The sequence below is a fragment of the Papaver somniferum genome, chromosome 9 (assembly GCF_003573695.1).
Source record: "Papaver somniferum cultivar HN1 chromosome 9, ASM357369v1, whole genome shotgun sequence".
In the NCBI taxonomy this organism is placed as follows: Eukaryota; Viridiplantae; Streptophyta; class Magnoliopsida; order Ranunculales; family Papaveraceae; genus Papaver; species Papaver somniferum.
Window position 1 is genome coordinate 187,462,041 of NC_039366.1, and position 19,627 is coordinate 187,481,667.

Here is a 19,627-nt window from a genome sequence, read left to right on the forward strand (position 1 = left end):
TTGGTAGGGGTTCAACTATAGATCAGTCCGGGGTTAGCTTGGAGTAGGCTAGTGTCTGTAGCGGCTTAATACAGTGTGTATTCAATCTCGACTAGGTCCCGGGGTTTTTCTGCATTTGCGGTTTCCTCGTTAACAAAATTTCCGGTGTCTGTGTTATTTCTTTTCCGCATTATATTTTATATAACAGAAACAATACAGGTTGTGCGTTCGTGATCATCAACTTCTCTAATCCAATTTTTGGTTGTTGATTGTAGTTGATTGATCCTTGGACATTGGTCTTTGGTACCGTCCAATTTATTCCTTGTATTTGATAAAGACTCGCTATTGATTTTAGCTTGAGTATAAATCAAATCAAGAGAGAGATATTAACTCCTTGAGATACTTTTTATCTAGATTGAGTCTGACTGTCTAGTTAATTCTCTTGCAAAGTATTTCGGAGTTAGTCCATACAGATTGCTAAGCGAAATATTGGGTGGTGTTGTTAGACCCCCGCTTTTTCAATTGGTATCAGAGCAGAAAAATGCGTTAAAGACCTCATCAGTCTGTGTTTGTAGAAATATGACTATATGGGCAAGAGTTGTATCACTGATAAACGCGTCACCAGTAATAAAGACTATCTCTCGTCGAAATTTATTAAAGAGAAAATCTATTCTATCTCGAATATAGAAAAACCTTGTGGGTTGACGAGATAGACAAATCTTGACATGGATGGTCCTGTTTTCTCCTCGAAAGAGACCAGATCCTCAAATGAATGGAATTCAACTGAAGAGATTAGATTGATTCTAAATTTGATTAGAATTCAAGCTGTTAAATTGAAACAGTTAAAGCTACATGTCAATGATCTTCTTGATATTGTAAAATATTGCAAAGTCCATGGCAATGCTGAAGATCAATCTCTTGAGAGCAGTCTCGAGAAAGATGCCTTGGATATTGAACGCCGTTTGAATAAACTCTCCGTTCAAGGTTGTTCAAAGCAATCTAATATATCAGGAACTTATGATGTTTTGCGTTCGGAAGTAAAAACAGATGTTCCTAATTTTTCCACCAAACTTGGGTCAGTCTGTAAAAGTGACAAACCTTCTGATCAAAAGGTATGTCTTGTTTGTAAGACCAAGAGTTCTGTTAGACAAAAGAGAAACTCTAAGTTGAATAAAGATTCCTTGGTTCAACTAAAACACACTCTAGATTTGATTCTCAAAGGTGTGATTGACATCCGTATGATTGAACCAATTGGCTTTCGTACCTATTCGATTTATGCAACCAGGAAAGTCAGTATTGTGAGTTCCTCCAATGTCCAAAGGCAGAATAGATGTCTTAATAAACACCGTCCAAAGGAATTTCAATGCCGTATCTCTAAAATAAACGATGTTCCTGTTGAGAAAGTCATCCCAGAAGAAAGGAAAATTTATGAGATAAGAAACGATATTAAAGAGGTACTTGTAAGGTACAAAGAGATTTTCAACAGTTTATCTTCTTCCTCATGTCAAGACAGTTCTGGTAAGAACTCTAATTATGTCTCTTATTTTGATGACAATAAATTTTATGATGATTTCTCATGTCAAACAGGATCCCTCTCTAAGATAAAGAGGAAAAACAAACCTAACCAAAGACATAAACCTCGTAATGAGCATGTGGCTCGTACTTGTGTTAATTAATCACAAGGTTCAAGAGCTTACTCATATAAAATCCTGCTGAGTAAGTTGTGCTAATAACATGTATATTTGTTGCTTGTATCTGTTAAGTTAAGACGTTTTCTTATCGTCCATGGCTAAATTTGTGTTGACAGATCCGCTAAGATCAAGTATTGGTTAAGTCAAAATAATATGTTGCATACTGTCTTAAAACTTGTTTTTAGGTCTTGTTTTCAAATTATTTGAATGACTTTATTTCTTGGGTTTTCGTTGTACTCGAACGGATTTCGTTCTGGCCCGAGTCAATAGTTTATTTGAAACCCTAAATTGCTGTCCCCAAGGATAAATACCCAACCTCTTAGGGTTACAAGTCATGTTCGTATGCTTCAGGTAGCTTTGGAGTTTTGAGAATGTCTTCCTCCTCTTCTTGCTATGGCGGTTTTGGAAAAGGATTCCTTGACAAAGGTTTTGAGGTTGATTCCAAGAAGAAGAGAACTATTGTAGATGAAGATCATCCCAATGCCTCATGCTTCTTTGCATATACTCATGAAGATGCTGAAAAGGATGATATGATCTCTGTTGAAGTTGTTCATGACTTTCTTAAGTACTTTGGGGAAGCAAAACTGCAGCTTGTTGATACTCTTAAAAGGTCTTGATAAGGTTGAAACTCAGTTGGAAAAGGTTGTGTCTGACCTTGGTCTCATAAAATCTCAAATCAATGATCTTCGTAAAGAGAATCATCTCTCTGATGATGAAGAGAAGGCTGTCGTTCACAAGCCGGAAGACTCCTTGTCCTGTGAGGATCCTGTGTTGGCCATATCCCTATTCGCAGTCAGGGAAATGACGGAGTCTGATTCTCTCTAGATTGTCTCTTTAGATACCTAGTATGTCTTTTTTTAATTTAGATGGAAGAATAACTAGTGTTTTGAATATAGAAGATTGTGACTACACATATCTATTTTTGTATTTATCTTCTTATGTTATTTTTTAAGTTTATTTGGTTTTAAATTCTAAAAATATTTGGAGGATGATTATTATTGCAGTATTTTCCTTGTTTGTTATATTGCAATATTTGTATGGGATATGTATTGTTTGCGTCCGTGAACTTGAAGGTCCCATATTGCGGTCAAAAGTAAAGTCGTCCATGAATCGGTATTCATATTGATGAAAGGACGAATGGAATTTTTACATATACAAAAGTTATGCCTATGCAATCATGTAATTGATGGAAAATAGGATTAAATCTTTTGTGTGACAAGGATAAAGTCTATTATGTTGTTATGCATATAATGATGCAAAGATAGAATAGATCCTTGTATGTTAACCACGGTATTGATCTTCGTTGATCCATATTGCTATGTTTTACCGTGAAGGATCCATTGTGTGTCTTACGTTGAGCACCTTACAACTAAGTCGATTAACCTTGGCTTTGTTGGTTGTTTCGTAAGATGTTATATGTTGAGCATTAGGAACTAAATTAATAAACTAGTTTGGTTATTTAGTATTGTACTCCATAAGGTTCTTTTTTATGTTGAGTACATGTACGGTTAAGGTTTTCATGTCTTATGATAATCTTAGTCGGGGTTCCATAATCTCTTATGTTGAGCCCAAAATAATTAAATTGATTACCTCGGTGATTAGTTTGGTTATTTGTTTGTATTCCGATTAGATTAATTATAAGTTCTCTTGTAATTAATCTGATTGAGTTTTCATATATTCCACAAGTTCTTGTGTTGAGTATATGAACGGCTACACTATCATGTTCTATTGGTTAATGTAGTCACGTATTCCGTAAGGTTTTCCTTATGTTGAGTACTTGAACGGTTAAGTTAGTCACCTCCATATGATTAACTTAGTCGTATCCTGTTGCTCCGTGAGTTTACTTATGTTGAGCACTTTCAATTAAATTGATCACTTTTGTGGTTTTGATTTAATTGTGTATTCCAATTAGAATACTCATGGGTTTACTTGTCAGTATTTTGGTTGAGTTTTGGATATAAAAAAAAATCATTCACATGGTTTTTGGTGTCCAAATAAAAATCCTTCTTTTCTTTCGAAATTAAGGTCGCTCTTGTTGTTCCTTTGGGAATGACATCTAATGGGAAGAGTTCTTTTGAACTTGTGCTTAATGGTAATATCTTGCGGGGAGTGCGGCTGTGGAATTTTATAGTGGTTATCTTACGTCTTAAAACTCCTTAATGAATGCTGTTAGCTTCGGCTATAAGATTGCATCTAAATTAAGATGATATGTTGTCTTTCTTTTGGTCATGAAATATCTCTTGTGGAAATTTCATTATGAACCCGTTCTTGTACCTTTGCCAATTTTATTGACAAAAAGGGGGAGAAATATTGTAGGTCACACTACAAATACATATGGTTTTCGGATCATTGTGTAAGGGGGAGTGGTTTCCATGATCGAGATGGAGTATTGACTAAGGGGGAGTGATACATATCACCATAGTATTATTGTTAAAGTCATGATGCAATTGGACTTTGACGTTCATAATAATACTATGATACTGTATAATAATGATCGAGAATCTTGATTTCTCTCATTGTTATAGATACGGATCTTCAACAACGGTGATACTAAACTTACAACCTTTGGGATCATTGGAGTACTTAGAAGGACGAAGATTTCAAGGAACGTTGAAGATTGGACTATGGAATAGGAGCCACTAAAGTTTATCTTTCTTGTTTTCCATATGTATTAATAGTTTTGTCACTAAAATTGACAAAGGGGGAGATTGTTAGAGCATAGCTCGGTCAGACTCGCATGAGTTGCTATATCAAGCATGTTTGTCAATGTTAGTGATCAAAACTATAAAGTCTTGATTTCTATCCTATTATCTAAGTCTCGGACTAGGATATGAAAAGTGTAGTTGAGCTCAAGGACTTCATGGTGATTCAACGACAACGACGAAGATCTACACAAAGGAACCGTGGAACTTCATCAACAAAAAGGTAGTTGAAGACTTGAACTTATCTATCACTCGAAAGTCTATCTATTCTTCTCCTACTTCTTATGAGATAACAGTCATATGCTATATAGACTAGATCATATACACTTGATATTTCGAGATGAGTATTCATTGCTTATCTTTTACTCCAAATCATGTGTTGGTAAAGCGTTTCGCTTTGATCAGGTTGATCTTCACCTAGTGACGAAAGTCATAGAAGTTTCAATCACTTTGGAAATTTCTCTGACGAGAAAGGTCTATTGTTCTTCACGACTGAATATCGCCCTCTGAGAATGTTTCAATTATTGAAATGAGAGTTTAGATTATATAACCATGTATTCCTTGAACCGAATTTTTCGAACTTTGTTGATCAAGAGAAATCGGTAGGATTGTGGAATTGGCTTTCCAAGTCCACAAACCCAGTCCGCAGACTCAGTCCGCGAACTGACGGAAGTTCTCGACCGAGAATTTCTGCTGGGATTTCCAAAACTCGTTTGTGTGCTAAGTCCTCGAACTAGAGGAAGTTCTCGACCCGAGAATTTCTGCTGAGTTTGGAAAACTCAACCGATTAACTTATGTCCGCGAACTTGTTTGTGAACTTAAGAGGTTATGATCTAAAGATGTGCTCTTAACTTGAAACATTAATTATTAAGGAATGCTTTATGGAAACCGTGGCTATAATGTTCATGAGCCGATTCTAATCGAATCGAATCATCTTTGTTTCAATTGTGTCTTGTGTAGTTACATAAGATCTCATAGAAATTGAACAAATCTTAACTAGTTCATTTGAGTCAATTGAATTAGTTATGGTGAAGAAGAACATGATTAATATGAGATGCTTATATGGTTGACCTTTTGGGTTATCATGTTGAACCAACATACGTGTACTCGTTTGGGCATGGTTTTCTCAAACTCAGTAAACGTGTACCCAAGTGTGTGTGACAAGTTATGTCTTTCGATCTAACGGTTGAGAGATATTGGCTTGAATATAAATCAGGTTTTCATCTAACGATGGATAGAGTTTGCTTTGTACCTAAGGCAAAAACCCTGATTTGAAAGGCTATATATATAAGAGACATCTAGCATTGAGCAAACCTAATCCCCACACGTATGTGTGCTAATAGTGTGCTCGCTAGAGTCGGTCTCCATTAACTCTTGAGTTTCTTGTCTAAACTCGAGTTAACGACTTAAAGACTTCATTGGGATTGTGAAAGAAGACCGATACTACTTTTATCGTAGTTGTGTGATCTGACCTTGCATCTTCTATCGTACGAGTAAAATCGATTGTTTGGCTTGAGATCGTGAGAGTTCTCCGATAGGCAAGATAAATAAGTCACAAACATCTTCGTCTCACTGTTTGTGATTCCTTGACAATCCTCTTGTGTAGTCAGGAAGGATTGTAGAGAGGTGATTGATTAATCTAGGCTTTTCTTCGGGAATATAAGTCCGGATTATCAATTGGTCCTTGTTACCTTGATTTTATATCTAAAGACGGAACAAAACCTAGGGTTTATCTGTGGGAGACAGATTTATCCTTTCGATAGACTTTTCTGTGTGAGACAGATTCGTTTATTATCAAGTCTGTGATTTTGGGTTGCAGCAACTCTTAGTTGTGGGTGAGATAAGCTAAGGGAATCAAGTGCGCAGTATCCTGCTGGAATCAGAGGCGTAGGAGTACAAGTGTACCTTGTATCAGTGTGAGATTGGTAGGGGTTCAACTATAGATCAGTCCGAGGTTAGCTTGGAGTAGGCTAGTGTCTGTAGCGGCTTAATACAGTGTGTATTCAATCTCGACTAGGTCCCGGGGTTTTTCTGCATTTGCGGTTTCCTCGTTAACAAAATTTCCGGTGTCTGTGTTATTCCTTTTCCGCATTATATTTTATATAACAGAAACAATACAGGTTGTGAGTTCGTGATTGAAATGAGAGTTTAGATTATATGACCATGTTAGTTATTTTTTTATACATTAACTTGGATTGTTATGTTAGAATTTTGAAGCATGTTAGTGATTACCTGGAATTTATTATGTTTCCACTGAGCACCCTTCGGGATGATTTTCTCGCCCGTTTCCATTTCAGCTTCAATTTTCAGGAGAGATGGTGCACGTGAAGACATTCATTTTTGTATATTAAAGCTTTACCGAATACTAGATATGTTGTCTGTATGTATTCATGCTTAAATTGTAAAAAAATATACTATTTTATTTATATCACTTAAGAGATTTCATTTATAAATATCAGATCGATTGCTTTATATAACTATGATTCTTAAAATCGATAATTTAGAATTTTAAAAATTCAAGATTAGGTTATAATCACATTAGCTGAGCAGGATTAAATCTTTGGGACATCAGAGAGATGACCTAATATGATCTATGAAATGTTCTCAAAAACGTTCGTCACCTTTAAATTGTGCCGAAAAAATCATCCCAGAAAGGGAAAGGTTATTCCTTCGTTGAGATAGACGAAGGGATCTGTAGAATCCAACAATGGATATGACAACATGGTTGGAATCTTAAAATCTCCTTAAAAAAAGGAGATGAGGTAAAAAAAATAATAGAAGAAGAATAATTTTGAAAGAAAAAGTTTAAGAACTTAATGTGCACTCCGAAAGGATTAAGGTTGCGATACATCCAAAGCACAAATTCGGAAGGGTTGTATCTTTGGACTCCCAATCACCGATAAAAATTATATGACTGGAATCGATTCCCATGTTGAACTGAGCAGAGTAAGCGACTTCATCGGGAGAAAAAATTTCAATTCCATGAGAAATTTGAACAATTTTTTGGGTGAAACACTTAAAATATGGTGTTAGAGCATAGCTCGGTCAAACTCGCATGCGTTTCTATATCGAGCATGTTTGTCAATGTTAGTGATCAAAACTATAAAGTCTTGATTTCTAGCCTATTATCTAAGTCTCGGACTAGGATAGGAAAAGTGTAGTTGAGCTCAAGGACTTCATGGTGATTTAACGACAACGACGAAGATCTACACCAAGAAACTGTGGAACTTCATCAACAAAAAGGTATGTGAAGACTTGAACTTATCTATCACTCGAAAGTCTATCTATTCTTGTCCTACTTCTTATGAGACAAAAGTCGTATGCTATATAGACTAGATCATATACACTTGATATTTCGACCTGAGTATTCATTGCTTATATTTTACTCGAAAGCATATGTTGGTAAAGCGTTTCGCTTTGATCAGGTTTATCTTCACCTAGTGACGAAAGTCATGGAAGTTTCAATCACTTTGGAAATCGCTATGACGAGGAAGGTCTGTTGTTCTTCACGACTGAGTATCGTCCTCTGAGAATGTTTCAATGATTGAAATGAGAGTTTAGATTATATGACCATGTATTCCTTGAATCGAAGTTTTCGAACTTTGTTGATCAAGAGAAATCGGTAGGATTGTGGAATTGGCTTGCCAAGTCCGCGAACTGAAGGAAGTTCTCGACCGAGAATTTCTGCTGGGATTTCCAAAACTCGTTTGTGTGCTAAGTCCGCGAACTGGAGGAAGTTCTCGACCCGAGAATTTCTGCTGAGTTTGGAAAACTCAACCGATTAACTTATGTCCGTGAACTTGTTTGTGAACTTAAGAGGTTATGATCTAAATATGTGCTCTAAACATGAAATATTAATTATTAAGGATGCTTTATGCAAACCGTGGCTATAACGTTCATGAGCCGATTCTAATCGAATCGAATCATATTTGTTTCAATTGTGTCTTGTGTAGTTACATAAGATCTCATAGCAATTGAACAACTCTTAACTAGTTCGTTTGAGTCAATTTAACTAGTTATGGTTAAGAAGAACATGATTAATATGAGATGCTCATATGGTTGACCTTTTGGGTTATCATGTTGAACCAACATACGTGTACTCATTTGGGAATGGTTTTCTCAAACCCAATAAACGTGTATCCAAGTGTATGTGACAAGCTATGTATTTCGATCTAACGGTTGAGAGATATTGGCTTGAATCTAAATCAGGTTTTCATATAACAATGGATAGAGTTTGCTTTGTACCTATGGCAAAAACCCTGATTTGAAAGTCTATATATATGTAAGAGACATCTAGCATTGAGCAAACCTAATCCCCACACGTATGTGTGCTACTAGTGTGCTCGCTAGAGTCGATCTCCATTAACTCTTGAGTTTCTTGTCTAAACTCGAGTTAACGACTTAAAGACTTCATTGGGATTGTGAAATAAGACCGATACTACTTTTATCGTAGTTGTGTGATCTGATCTTGCATCTTCTATCGTACGAGTACAATCTATTGATTGGATTGAGATCGTGATAGTTCTCCAATAAGGAAGATAAAGAAGTCACAAACATCTTTGTCTCACTGTTTGTGATTCCTTGACAATCCGCTTGTGTAGTTAGGAAGGATTGTAGAGAGGTGATTGATTAATCTAAGATGTTCTTCGGGAATATAATTCCGGATTATCAATTGGTTCCTGTTACCTTGATTTTATATCTAAAGACGGAACAAAACCTAGGGTTTATCTGTGGGAGATAGATTTATCCTTTCGATAGACTTTTCTGTATGAGACAGATTCGTTTATTTTCAAGTCAGTGATTTTTGGTAGCAAGAACTCTTAGTTGTGGGTGAGATAAACTAAGGGAATCAAGTGCGCAGTATCCTGCTGGGATCAAAGGCGTAGGAGTACAACTGTACCTTGTATAAGTGGGAGATTGGTAGGGGTTCAAATATAGATCAGTCTGAAGTTAGCTTGGAGTAGGCTAGTGTCTGTAGCGTCTTAATACGGTGTGTATTCAATCTGGACTAGGTCCCGGGGTTTTTCTGCATTTGCGGTCTCCTCGTTAACAAATTTTTTGGTGTCTGTGTTATTATTTTATATAATAGAAACAATACAGGTTGTGCGTTCGTGATCATCAACTTCTCTAATCCAACTTTTGGTTGTTGATTGTAGTTGATTGATCCTTGGACATTGGTCTTTGTTACCGTCCAATTTATTCCTTGTATTTGATAAAGACTCGCTATTGATTTTAGCTTGAGTAGAATCAAATCAAGAGAGAGATATTAACTCCTTGAGATAATTTTTATCTGGATTGAGTCTGACTGTCTAGTTGATTCTCTAGCAAAGTATTTCGGAGTTAGTCCATAAATATTGGGTGGTGTTGTTAAACCCCCGCTTTTTCATAAGGAGAATTGGAACAAGAAAGAACGTCGTATCTATGGAAAATATCTAAAGTGTCTATTTTATGATCATTACTCTTGACTCGGTCATTATGATCCAAAGACTTCTTCATGGAAGCATAAAATCAACTATTCATCTGACCCGATATTAACAGAAGATAGTCAATCAATGATGAGCTTCGGTATCAGAAGAATAATAGCTCTGAGCTGAAATTCAGAAACTAAGAGTTCCCTAGCTGAGAAATTTTCAATTTCAAAAAAAAAAACTGAAAAGGGGATTTGGTCGATGAATTCATAATCTCTGGATAAAAGAGTTGTTAGAGCATTGCTCGGTCGAACTCGCAACCGTTGCTATCTCAAGCTTGTTTGTCAAGTTTAGTTGTCAAAACAACAAGTCTTGATTTCTAGTCTACTTATAGTTATGTCTCGGATTAGGATAGAATGTGTAGTATAGCTTTAGACTTCACGTCGTTAATCGATTGAAGACGAAGAACTACGAAGGGGAGCTTGTGGAACTTCATCAACAAAAGGTATGTGGAGACTTGAACTCATCTATCACTCAAAAGTCTATTTTATTCTATCTCCTATTGGGACAAATTTCGTATATCTATATTGACCTTACATTATACACGTTTGATATTTCGAGCTGAGTTTAACTCGCTTATATCTTTCTCGAAATCTATGTTGTTCAAGGCGTAAGACGCGGCAAGGCGTCGGGGGTAAAATCCCGAGACGCAGCGAGGCGCGACGAAGCCGCAACGTATAACTATAATAATCGCATAAATATTTACCATGTAAAGTATAGGAATATCATATCAAATTAATTAACAAAAATAACTGATATATTCTATTAATGGCATTATGTACCACTATTAGCTGTCAGGGATATGCAAAATTTTAGGTATAATAGAGAAGTAAATGAATTGAATCTATTAGTGGTAATATATATGCATATACATAAAACACTAATTAAGATAGGGTTAGAAAGTTGACTGATATAGGTTATATTACTATGTGGAAAAGATTTTATTTTTTTATAGAAAGATACAATTTTGGGCGCCCAGACAACTGGCGCCTTGGCTTGGGCGCCCATAAAGGTGCCTTCGGGGCGCCCTTTTTGAAAGTGGTCTCTCTTTTTCATTGCGCGGTGCCCAGTGAAAAATAAGGCCACTTTGGCGTCTAGACATATCCTAGGCGACACCTTGCACAACATAGCTCGAAATATGTGTTGGAAAGCTTTTTGCTTTAACCACGTTCATCATTATTCTTGACGAAAGCCAAAAGATGATCATGTGAAAATCACCTGATAATTACATGATTTGTGTGACACGGTCATTTGATGTAGGCTCAGAATGTTTCGTATTGATCATTCGATTACTTGAAAATTGCTTATAAGCTAATAGTTTGTGTGAGACAGCTATTGTCGTCTTCTAAGAATGTTTCAATGATTAAAATAAGAGTTAAGAGTTAAACCCATGTATAGATACATTACGGTTTGTGTAATTTGTGTACGAACTGTTTTGACGAAATTCAGGACCGGAAGTTTGCACACCCGTTCGCAAACTTGTTCAACTGTTTAAGTCAGGGTACTTAAGTTTTCTAACCCGTTCGCAAACTGATTTAACTTTTGAAGTCCGGGAACCATTTGAATGATCCATTTGAATCAATCCTATTTTGCTTCAGTTGTGTCTTGTATGCTTCTATGAGAATATAAACAATTGTACAACTCTATGAGTAACACAATTAGATTCATTTGATTATCAATTGATCTAGAAGTGTTAAGATGAACAAGGTTAAGAGAAAAATGTTCATATGCCTAACTTCGGTTAACTGTTATTGAGCCAACTCAATATACATGTTTAGGTACGGTTACCCATATCTAAATGAAGGTATATCTCATTTGTGTGTAACAAGCTAAAGAGCATCTAACGGTGGAAAGATATTAGCTTGAATCTTAATCAGGTTTCATCTAACGGTGAATATTGAATGCTTTGTTACCAAGGTAAGATTGTTTGCAAACCCTGATTTGAAGACTATATAAGGGAAAACTCTAGCAACAGGGAAACCTAATCCCCACAACTCCTGTTTGATACTAGTTTCGACTAGAGTCGATTCTCCTTTTACCTAGGTTCTTCCTAAAACCATTATAGGTTAACAACTTAAAGACTTCATTGGGATTCTGAAGCCATACCCAACTATTTCCTATGTAGTTGCATGTTCCGATCTTACTTTATTCTGTTGTATTGAGTACTATCTTTTCTAAGATTTGCTCGAGATTTTTCTCCGATAGGTAAGATATAAAAAGTAATCACAAAGATCTTCGTCTCATTCTTTGTGATTCCACAATAACTTGTTCTACTACCATATAGTTAAGTTATTGTGAGGTGACTGATATTACTAGGCTGTTCGTTGTGAATATAAGACTAGTGTATCAATTTGTTCCTGTTCACCTTGATTTATCAAAAGACGGAACAAAAACTTCGCAGGTATTTACGTGGGAGACAAATTTATCTATTCAATAGACTTTTCTGTGTGAGACAAATTTGTTTATCAAGTCTTCGACTTTGGGTAGTAGCAACTCTTAGTTGTGGGTGAGATCAACCAAGGGAACCAAGTGCATAGAGTCCTATTGGGATTCAGAGACGTAAGGAACGCGATTGTACCTTAATCAGTGTGAGATTGGTTAGGGCTCAACTACATTCCATTCGGAAGTTAACTTGTAGTAGGCTAGAGTCTATAACGGTTTAATACAGTGTGCTGTTCAAATCTGGACTAGGTCCCGGGGTTTTTCTGCATTTGCGGTATCCTCGTTAATAAAACTTCTGGTGTCTGTGTTATTTCTTTTCCGCATTATATTTTCTATATAATTGAAATATCACAGGTTGTGCGTAGTTCAATCAATTGGTAAATCCAACCTTTGGTTGTTGATCATAATTGATTGACGCTTGGGTATTGGTCTTTGGTACCATCCAAGTTATTTCTCATATTAATCCGCCTCACAGATTTCTATATGTTTGATTGCATATTGATTTGATATAATGAGATATAACTCTTGGATATATTTTTCTAATTGAGTCTGACTGTCTAGTTGATTATCTTGAAATTATATTGGAGTTAGTCCATACAAATTGGCGTGGTTATTAGACCCTCGTTTTTTCAAGAGTATTGTTCAAACAATTAGGTGAATGGTGGAACAATTTTAGAAGATATAAAAGACCTTGTTACTAGAAAAGGATGAAAAGTGAGAAACCAAAAACTTAAGGAAATTCTCAGGAAGGGGGGGGGGGAGTAAAAGGTACAATTGGTAAAATGATGCATTACTCCTACGTTTCTCCACGCATTATAAAAACGTTATTGGTAACCTTCTACTACAAGTCAATAAAGTGCACAATTGAAAGTGAGTAAAAAATACGGCAATAAATTACCAAACTTTTGGTATTCTGAGAAGGTGAACAATACACAAAATTGAAAATTGTGATAATAATTAGCAATAGAAAAAAACAATATTTTGAGAGAATAATTGAGTATCACGAGATTTATTAGCTCGAAAACTGAGCATACACACAACTCAATAGTAGAGCATGGTACAAAGTTGCAAAACGCAACCGAGCCTTTAAGGCGTTATGAGATGCCAATTATGACACGACAAGACAAAATAATGATCAATAGTAGATCAAATTTGCAGTATCTTTGAAAAGATACTTGTCTTTTGAAGGAAAAAGAGCACAGGTGTATAACCTAAAAAAAACTTAGAATTCCCAGAAGTAACTAAAAAAGAGGGAGTAGGACGTCTAAAGGTACCCCATCCCATTTGAATTCTATGACAATGGGAGGTAACACCTAAAGAGGCACTCAGGCGGTACCCTATCCAACTTGGGAAACAAACTGACACAGGTCGGCAAAGAAAGCTATGAGCTACTAGAAGTACTAGCTCAATAAAGGTACAATTGGTAAAATGATGCATTACTCTTACATTTCTCCACGCATTATAAAAACGTTATTGGTAACCTTCTACTACAAATCAATAAAGTGCACAATTGAAAGTGAGTAAAAAATACCGCAATAAATTACCAAATTTTTGGTATTCCGAGAAGGTGAACAATACACAAAAAGTGAAAATTGTGATAATAATTAGCAATAGAACAAAACAATATTTTGAGAGAATAATTGAGTATCACGAGATTTATTAGCTCGAAAACTGAGCAAACATACAACTCAATAGTAGAGCATGGTACAAAGTTGCAAAAAGCAACCGAGCCTTTAAGGCGGTATGAGATGCCAATTATGACATGACAAGACAAAATAATGATCAATAGTAGATCAAATTTGCAGTATCTTTGAAAAGATACTTGTCTTTTGAAGGAAAAAGAGCACAGGTGTATAACCTAAAAAAACTTAGAATTCCCAGAAGTAACTAAAAAAGAGGGAATAGGACGTCTAAAGGTACCCCATCCCATTTGAATTCTATGACAATGGGAGGTAACACCTAAAGAGGCACTCAGGCGGTACCCTATCCAACTTGGAAAACAAACTGACACAGGTCGACAAAGAAAGCTAGGAGCTACTAGAAGTACTAGCTGAGAAATAAAAGAAAAAAGCTATGAGCTATTAAAGCAAAAATGAACTAGACTTTAATAAAAGAAGTCTAACAGATTTACTTTAATTAAGCTGGGGGAAAATACGTAGATATAAAAATATAACATCGACCCAAGAACTAATAGCTGAAGAGTAATACAGTTGAGACATGGAATAAGACTCAAGATCAGACGTCGAAGACCTGAACGAAATGTCCAAGAATCGAGCCATATATAGGATACCAAACAATACACAAACACGGAGTTAGACGCCGAATAACTAAGTTGAGGTGCGAATCTAAGAAGATCTTCGATGATGTCAGATGAGTGGAGACCTGGAAAGCTGGGTAGTCATAACGAATAGCTGTCAAAGGTCGGGACAAGCGTAGGTCGGGAAACTATTAAGTCTAAGATGTCACGTGCTTAGTTATCTACATGTAATTCTTGTGTTCATATCATGTATAAATATGCATAAAGGCTGATGATGCAAACAAGTTCATTCTGATTAATAGAAATCATACTTCAGGAAATTCTCTCTTGTTTGTCTCTCATTCTCTTCTAACCTTCACTAACCCCAACCGATTCAGAAGATAATCAGAAAACCTTAACTTCACATCACTAGAGACCTGACCAGAGATCAGTGATCAAAGTGATAATTAAGATTGTACTCCGAGATTAAGGACTGCGATCTAATATCGTGAAGGTATGTACGAAATAAAATTCGATGTATCTGCAATGCTTAAAGAGTTGAATTTCCAACGAGATCAAGATACATGCCTTTAAGAAGATTCAAGTGGCCATTCTACTTATAGTTGCAAGTAAAAATCACTAAAGTTAAGAAAGAGTTAAATGAGACCCAATCAATGCTGCCGGCAAATCGCTCTATCAAGTCTTGACTTTCTCTGCCATTTCCTATTACACCTTATGTATAGTTGTAAACAAAAATATATTTTGTAAAAAGGTCATATGTTTTTAATCTAATTATGTTATGGGCCGTGAAATATGCACTTAATGCAAAAGGATCGTAAACTGACAAAAAAAACTAGTTTGATCTTATATTTTTTTAATAAAATATACCTATGAAGATGATATTCTATCACAGCGATTATGTTTAACTTTTGGAAAAGGGTCAAACGAAGTTAGCTTGATCATATTAGAAAAATCAGTAACTATTGACTTGACGGTCATTAGTCTGTCTAAGACCAATTACATCAACCGTACATTTCATAACTCAGATCCTAATTAGACAGTGAAATTATGTCATACCCCTTTAAAAAATATCTTTAAACAAACTAATTGGTGCCTAACATATAGTATACAGTGGCAGATTAACATTGGATTCTCGTATATTTAAGACACAACGATTCATCATCTAAATCGGAAATGTTTTATATCCCGCGGGTCATCCCGATGAATGTGAGTGAGAGGGGATGAGATCCACACTTAATCCATCCCTGATAAACCGTCGGGTCACAAGGAAGCTTCCCTTTTCTCTTTTGCGGGACAGACCGAGGGATCCAGCGCACGGTGAGCCTATCACTTCCGCGGCTAAATGGACTAAGAGAAAACCGTGTAGAAAAAAACAATCCCCATAAATGGGACCTTCGATTTTTCTGTAGGGACGAGGCCCGTTTTTCATGTATGTGCTCGGTTTTTGTAGTGTTCAAAAGATATTATTATTACTTTTACTGTATACTAATTTTTAATAGTTAGATTTTTATTGAGTTAGTTTGTTTGTCCTTAGATCTAACATTTTGATGGTTGAGGAATATTGTGAATGAATCATCAGCTAAAGATGATTTGGACAGTTCAACTTAATCTTAGTTATTTTCAGAAAGCATTTTAAATGAGAAAGACAGGCTAACTGAAAACAGGAAATAAGTACACATGTGTAAGAAGTAAGAACCTAATCAATTACTAGCAAATGAAATTTGAAGAAACGCCTGTAAAAATGTCATTTTAACATTAAAGTAAGAACCAACAACAAACAGGAGTTCTAACAGTTTCTGATTAATAGTCAGAGTCAGTTAGTCCTGCACAAACTAAACTCAGTTAACAAGATTCCCTTGGTCTCTTGTTTAACTCACAACAAATATACAAACCCTAAGAATCGAAGACTAACCACCAATTGTAACCCCTTCATTCTCTCCATCTTCAACAATATATTCTTCATCGTCAGTTAGCCATTTATTTTACTTACTTTAGTTCTACATTCAGATTACGATAAGTAAGCTGGTTAATCTAAATCGACTATGTATAGCTATCTAATATACTATTAATGCATGCATTGAGAGTATGAAAGCATCTCTATCAAGTCCATCTCTTTCTTACCAGTGTACCAAGATGCTGCTTGATCATTCTGTTGTATACAGACATTGGGCTGGTGTTGGTAGTAGTCGATGTAGTCTTCGTTCAAAGATGAAGAACTACCAGCACTGAGACCGCCATTCAAAAGATAAGAGAGGTAGGTATCTGAATACAAAGTAGATGGTGATGTACTGTTAGGAACTGAACTAGTACAAGCAGTACCCTGTTGATATCCTTGCATATCACTGCTCAGGTGAAGCGTTTCAGTTGCTGTGTTGTTGTTAAGAGCCAAGTAATTACATTTCTCGATCTTCAAGGACAAGGTAGTGTTGTTACTGACTAAATCAAGTCCCATTTGGTTTTCAGGCGACTGTCCAGCTTGAAATGATCTCTCGTGTGTATATGACCTCACAGTTGTAGTAGCTCCATCCGATGAGTATGGCTCATTGTCAAGGTTTCTGAAGAACTTTTGAACGAACTGCAACTCGTCATTGTATGTATGGTCGAGGAATGCTGTGGATGAATCATCAGTGAAAGATGATTCGGACGGTTCTGGATTTACATGATCAGATGGGTTTGTGGTGTGCGTGATTGATCCAGTGGGACTAGTTGTGGTACTGTTGGCAATGGAACTAACACTGCTAGTGATGATCTTGGTTTTAATGTAATCTTGCAGTATAGATGGTTGAGATTTTCTTCCTTGACCTACTACCTTTTTGTTCTTTCTCCTTGAATTCAGCCTTCTTTTGGTAGCATTCCAATGATTCTTTATCGCATTTTCTGTTCTTCCTGGTATTTGCTTTGCGATCTCCGCCCATCTGTTCCCGATCTTTTCATGCGCTTTGACTAACATCAATTCTTCTTCTTCACTCCATGTATCCTTCTACAAATGGAATTTTAATATATGAGCGCAAATTATGTGCATAATTCATGTGTTACAAATGAAAAAAAAGCAAGTCTTAATGACCCAACTAAATGTAAAATCAAGATCCATATTAGTAAAGCTGCATGGAACTTGATTGTGGGCTAAAACTCTCCACACCAACTTCAAGTGATAGAGGCATGGGTGAAGAATTTCGGGTTGGTTATGTTACTATAAATATGTTACGTATCATGCACAGATATGAGATTCCAAGAATGTAACACTGAAATCAAGATAATCAGAATAAGGACACACAAAAGACAGGTAAAGGCATATTAGGGTTCAGGTTAAACTACACGAACAAGAAGCAGTACAACTTCTAGTATACAGGTAATGAGAACTAAGAAACAACCTTGATATCGGGGCGTAAATGATTATGCCATCTTTCTCTACACTGCTTCCCGGCCCTACCCAATAATTTCTGTGCAATCTGCGCCCATTTCCTTTCACCATATTGCTTCACCAAATCAACCAGCAACCTGTACAAAAAATGATCAATAAGCATGCAACAACTTGTAAATATTAAAATAATACTCGTAAGAAATCAATGAACAAGCACTAAGGGGAAAAAAAACAGCGTCAATCGATTGTATTTTACCTATCCTCTTCATCCGTCCATTGCCCTTTGATCAAAGTAGTAGAGACACCGCCATTTTTAGCTCTTTTTTCTACTCCAAAACATTTTTTCTTCTCACCAAAATAATCCATTTCTCTTGATCCAGCATTGTTGTTAGTGAAAATCTGAGATGAACCATTATGATTAGCAAAGAACCCACCAGCTAAACCTATGTCTGGAATTGCACTTCTCGGCAACATAAACCCGCCACCATTACCATGTTCAAAACAAGTAGGAGTCCTCGTGATTCCACCAGGGGAAGTCGAAGACGAGAATTGATCACAAAACCCCTTATTATCTATATTTATCCTTGCTTGTTTTTCATTTGATGAACTCCATAGAAACCTATCTATAGCTTCTAATGGTGGTGGAGTTGGTCTTAGTAAATGTGAATTCATGTACACTAAACCACCTCCATTTCCTTCCATATTAAAACCCTAAACTTATTACTATTATGCTTCAATCAAGAATCAAAACCTAAAAACACTAACAATTCTCGCCTCTGATTGATTTTTTTCAGCTTAATGTAAACAAATTTCGTAAGCATGAAAAGAGGTCAAAGAAAGAGAGGGCAATTATATATAGTTGGCGCTTTACAAGGTAATATGTATTGATAGCCGTAGATTGTGAGGTAGATCTAACGGTAGGAAATGTGTAGTAGTATGTAACGTCTGAACTTCTCTTCAGACAAAAGGTAAAGAGTAAATATAGTTAAGAGGGTAATTAAGATTCTAATTAATTGTATTTCAGGGTTTTCAAGTATTTACTAACAAAAATGGTAAAAATATTCATTTTATTAAATTGAGAGGAGAGTAAATCTAGTGAGAATTTTACGCTTTTTTTTCTTCCTTTTAATTCAGTGCGCAGTATTCAATTCAGCTAAAACTTTATTTTGTAATAGGAAATAAATAATTATTAAATTTAAATGTATATGAAAATGCATGTTTGAAGAAGATGTATTTTTTATTTATGTTTTAGAAAGTAAAAAGAAATTAGTTTTTAAGTAAAGCGAGTTAAAATGGTTTGTTGAAAATTCAAGCTGGTCGATCTGATTTTGGTTCACTCTGTTTCAAATTGGTTAATTGATACCGATATTAACCAACAATTTTCACTTATTGTACTTCCACATTTATTTATTTTTCGAAAAGAAAATGTCATATTGTTAAGAAATTGGGACTAGCCCATTATAGGAGTTAAAGAATACTAGCGTAGCTGCTTTTTTTTATTATTATTTTTTTATTATTTTTTTTAAAGTAAAATACCACTATTTATTAGAAAATAAAATAAAAGTTATTGCATGAAACTAGATGGGAGTCTAGTAACAAGTTGGGCTCCAACACCTTTTTGAATAACTAAACCAATTCTAATAAAAAGAATACGAATATTTATATTTATATCATGCCTAGCTATGTAATGTTTCAATCGTTTCAAAAATTCAATAGTTTCGGCACCA

At 35.7% G+C, this 19,627-nt stretch overlaps 1 protein-coding gene across 1 annotated transcript; it reads right to left on the reverse strand.

Annotated features, from left to right (window-relative positions):
• Nucleotides 1-16,604: 16,604 nt before the first annotated feature.
• LOC113312986 (transcription factor MYB119-like) lies at nt 16,605-18,602 on the reverse strand. The gene is made up of 3 exons (XM_026561718.1): nt 18,157-18,602; nt 17,911-18,037; nt 16,605-17,519 (listed from the first exon to the last, which is right to left on the reverse strand). The coding sequence occupies exons 1-3, from the start codon at nt 18,600-18,602 to the stop codon at nt 16,605-16,607; spliced, it is 1,488 nt and encodes a 495-aa protein (XP_026417503.1).
• Between the last annotated feature and the right edge of the window lie 1,025 nt (nt 18,603-19,627).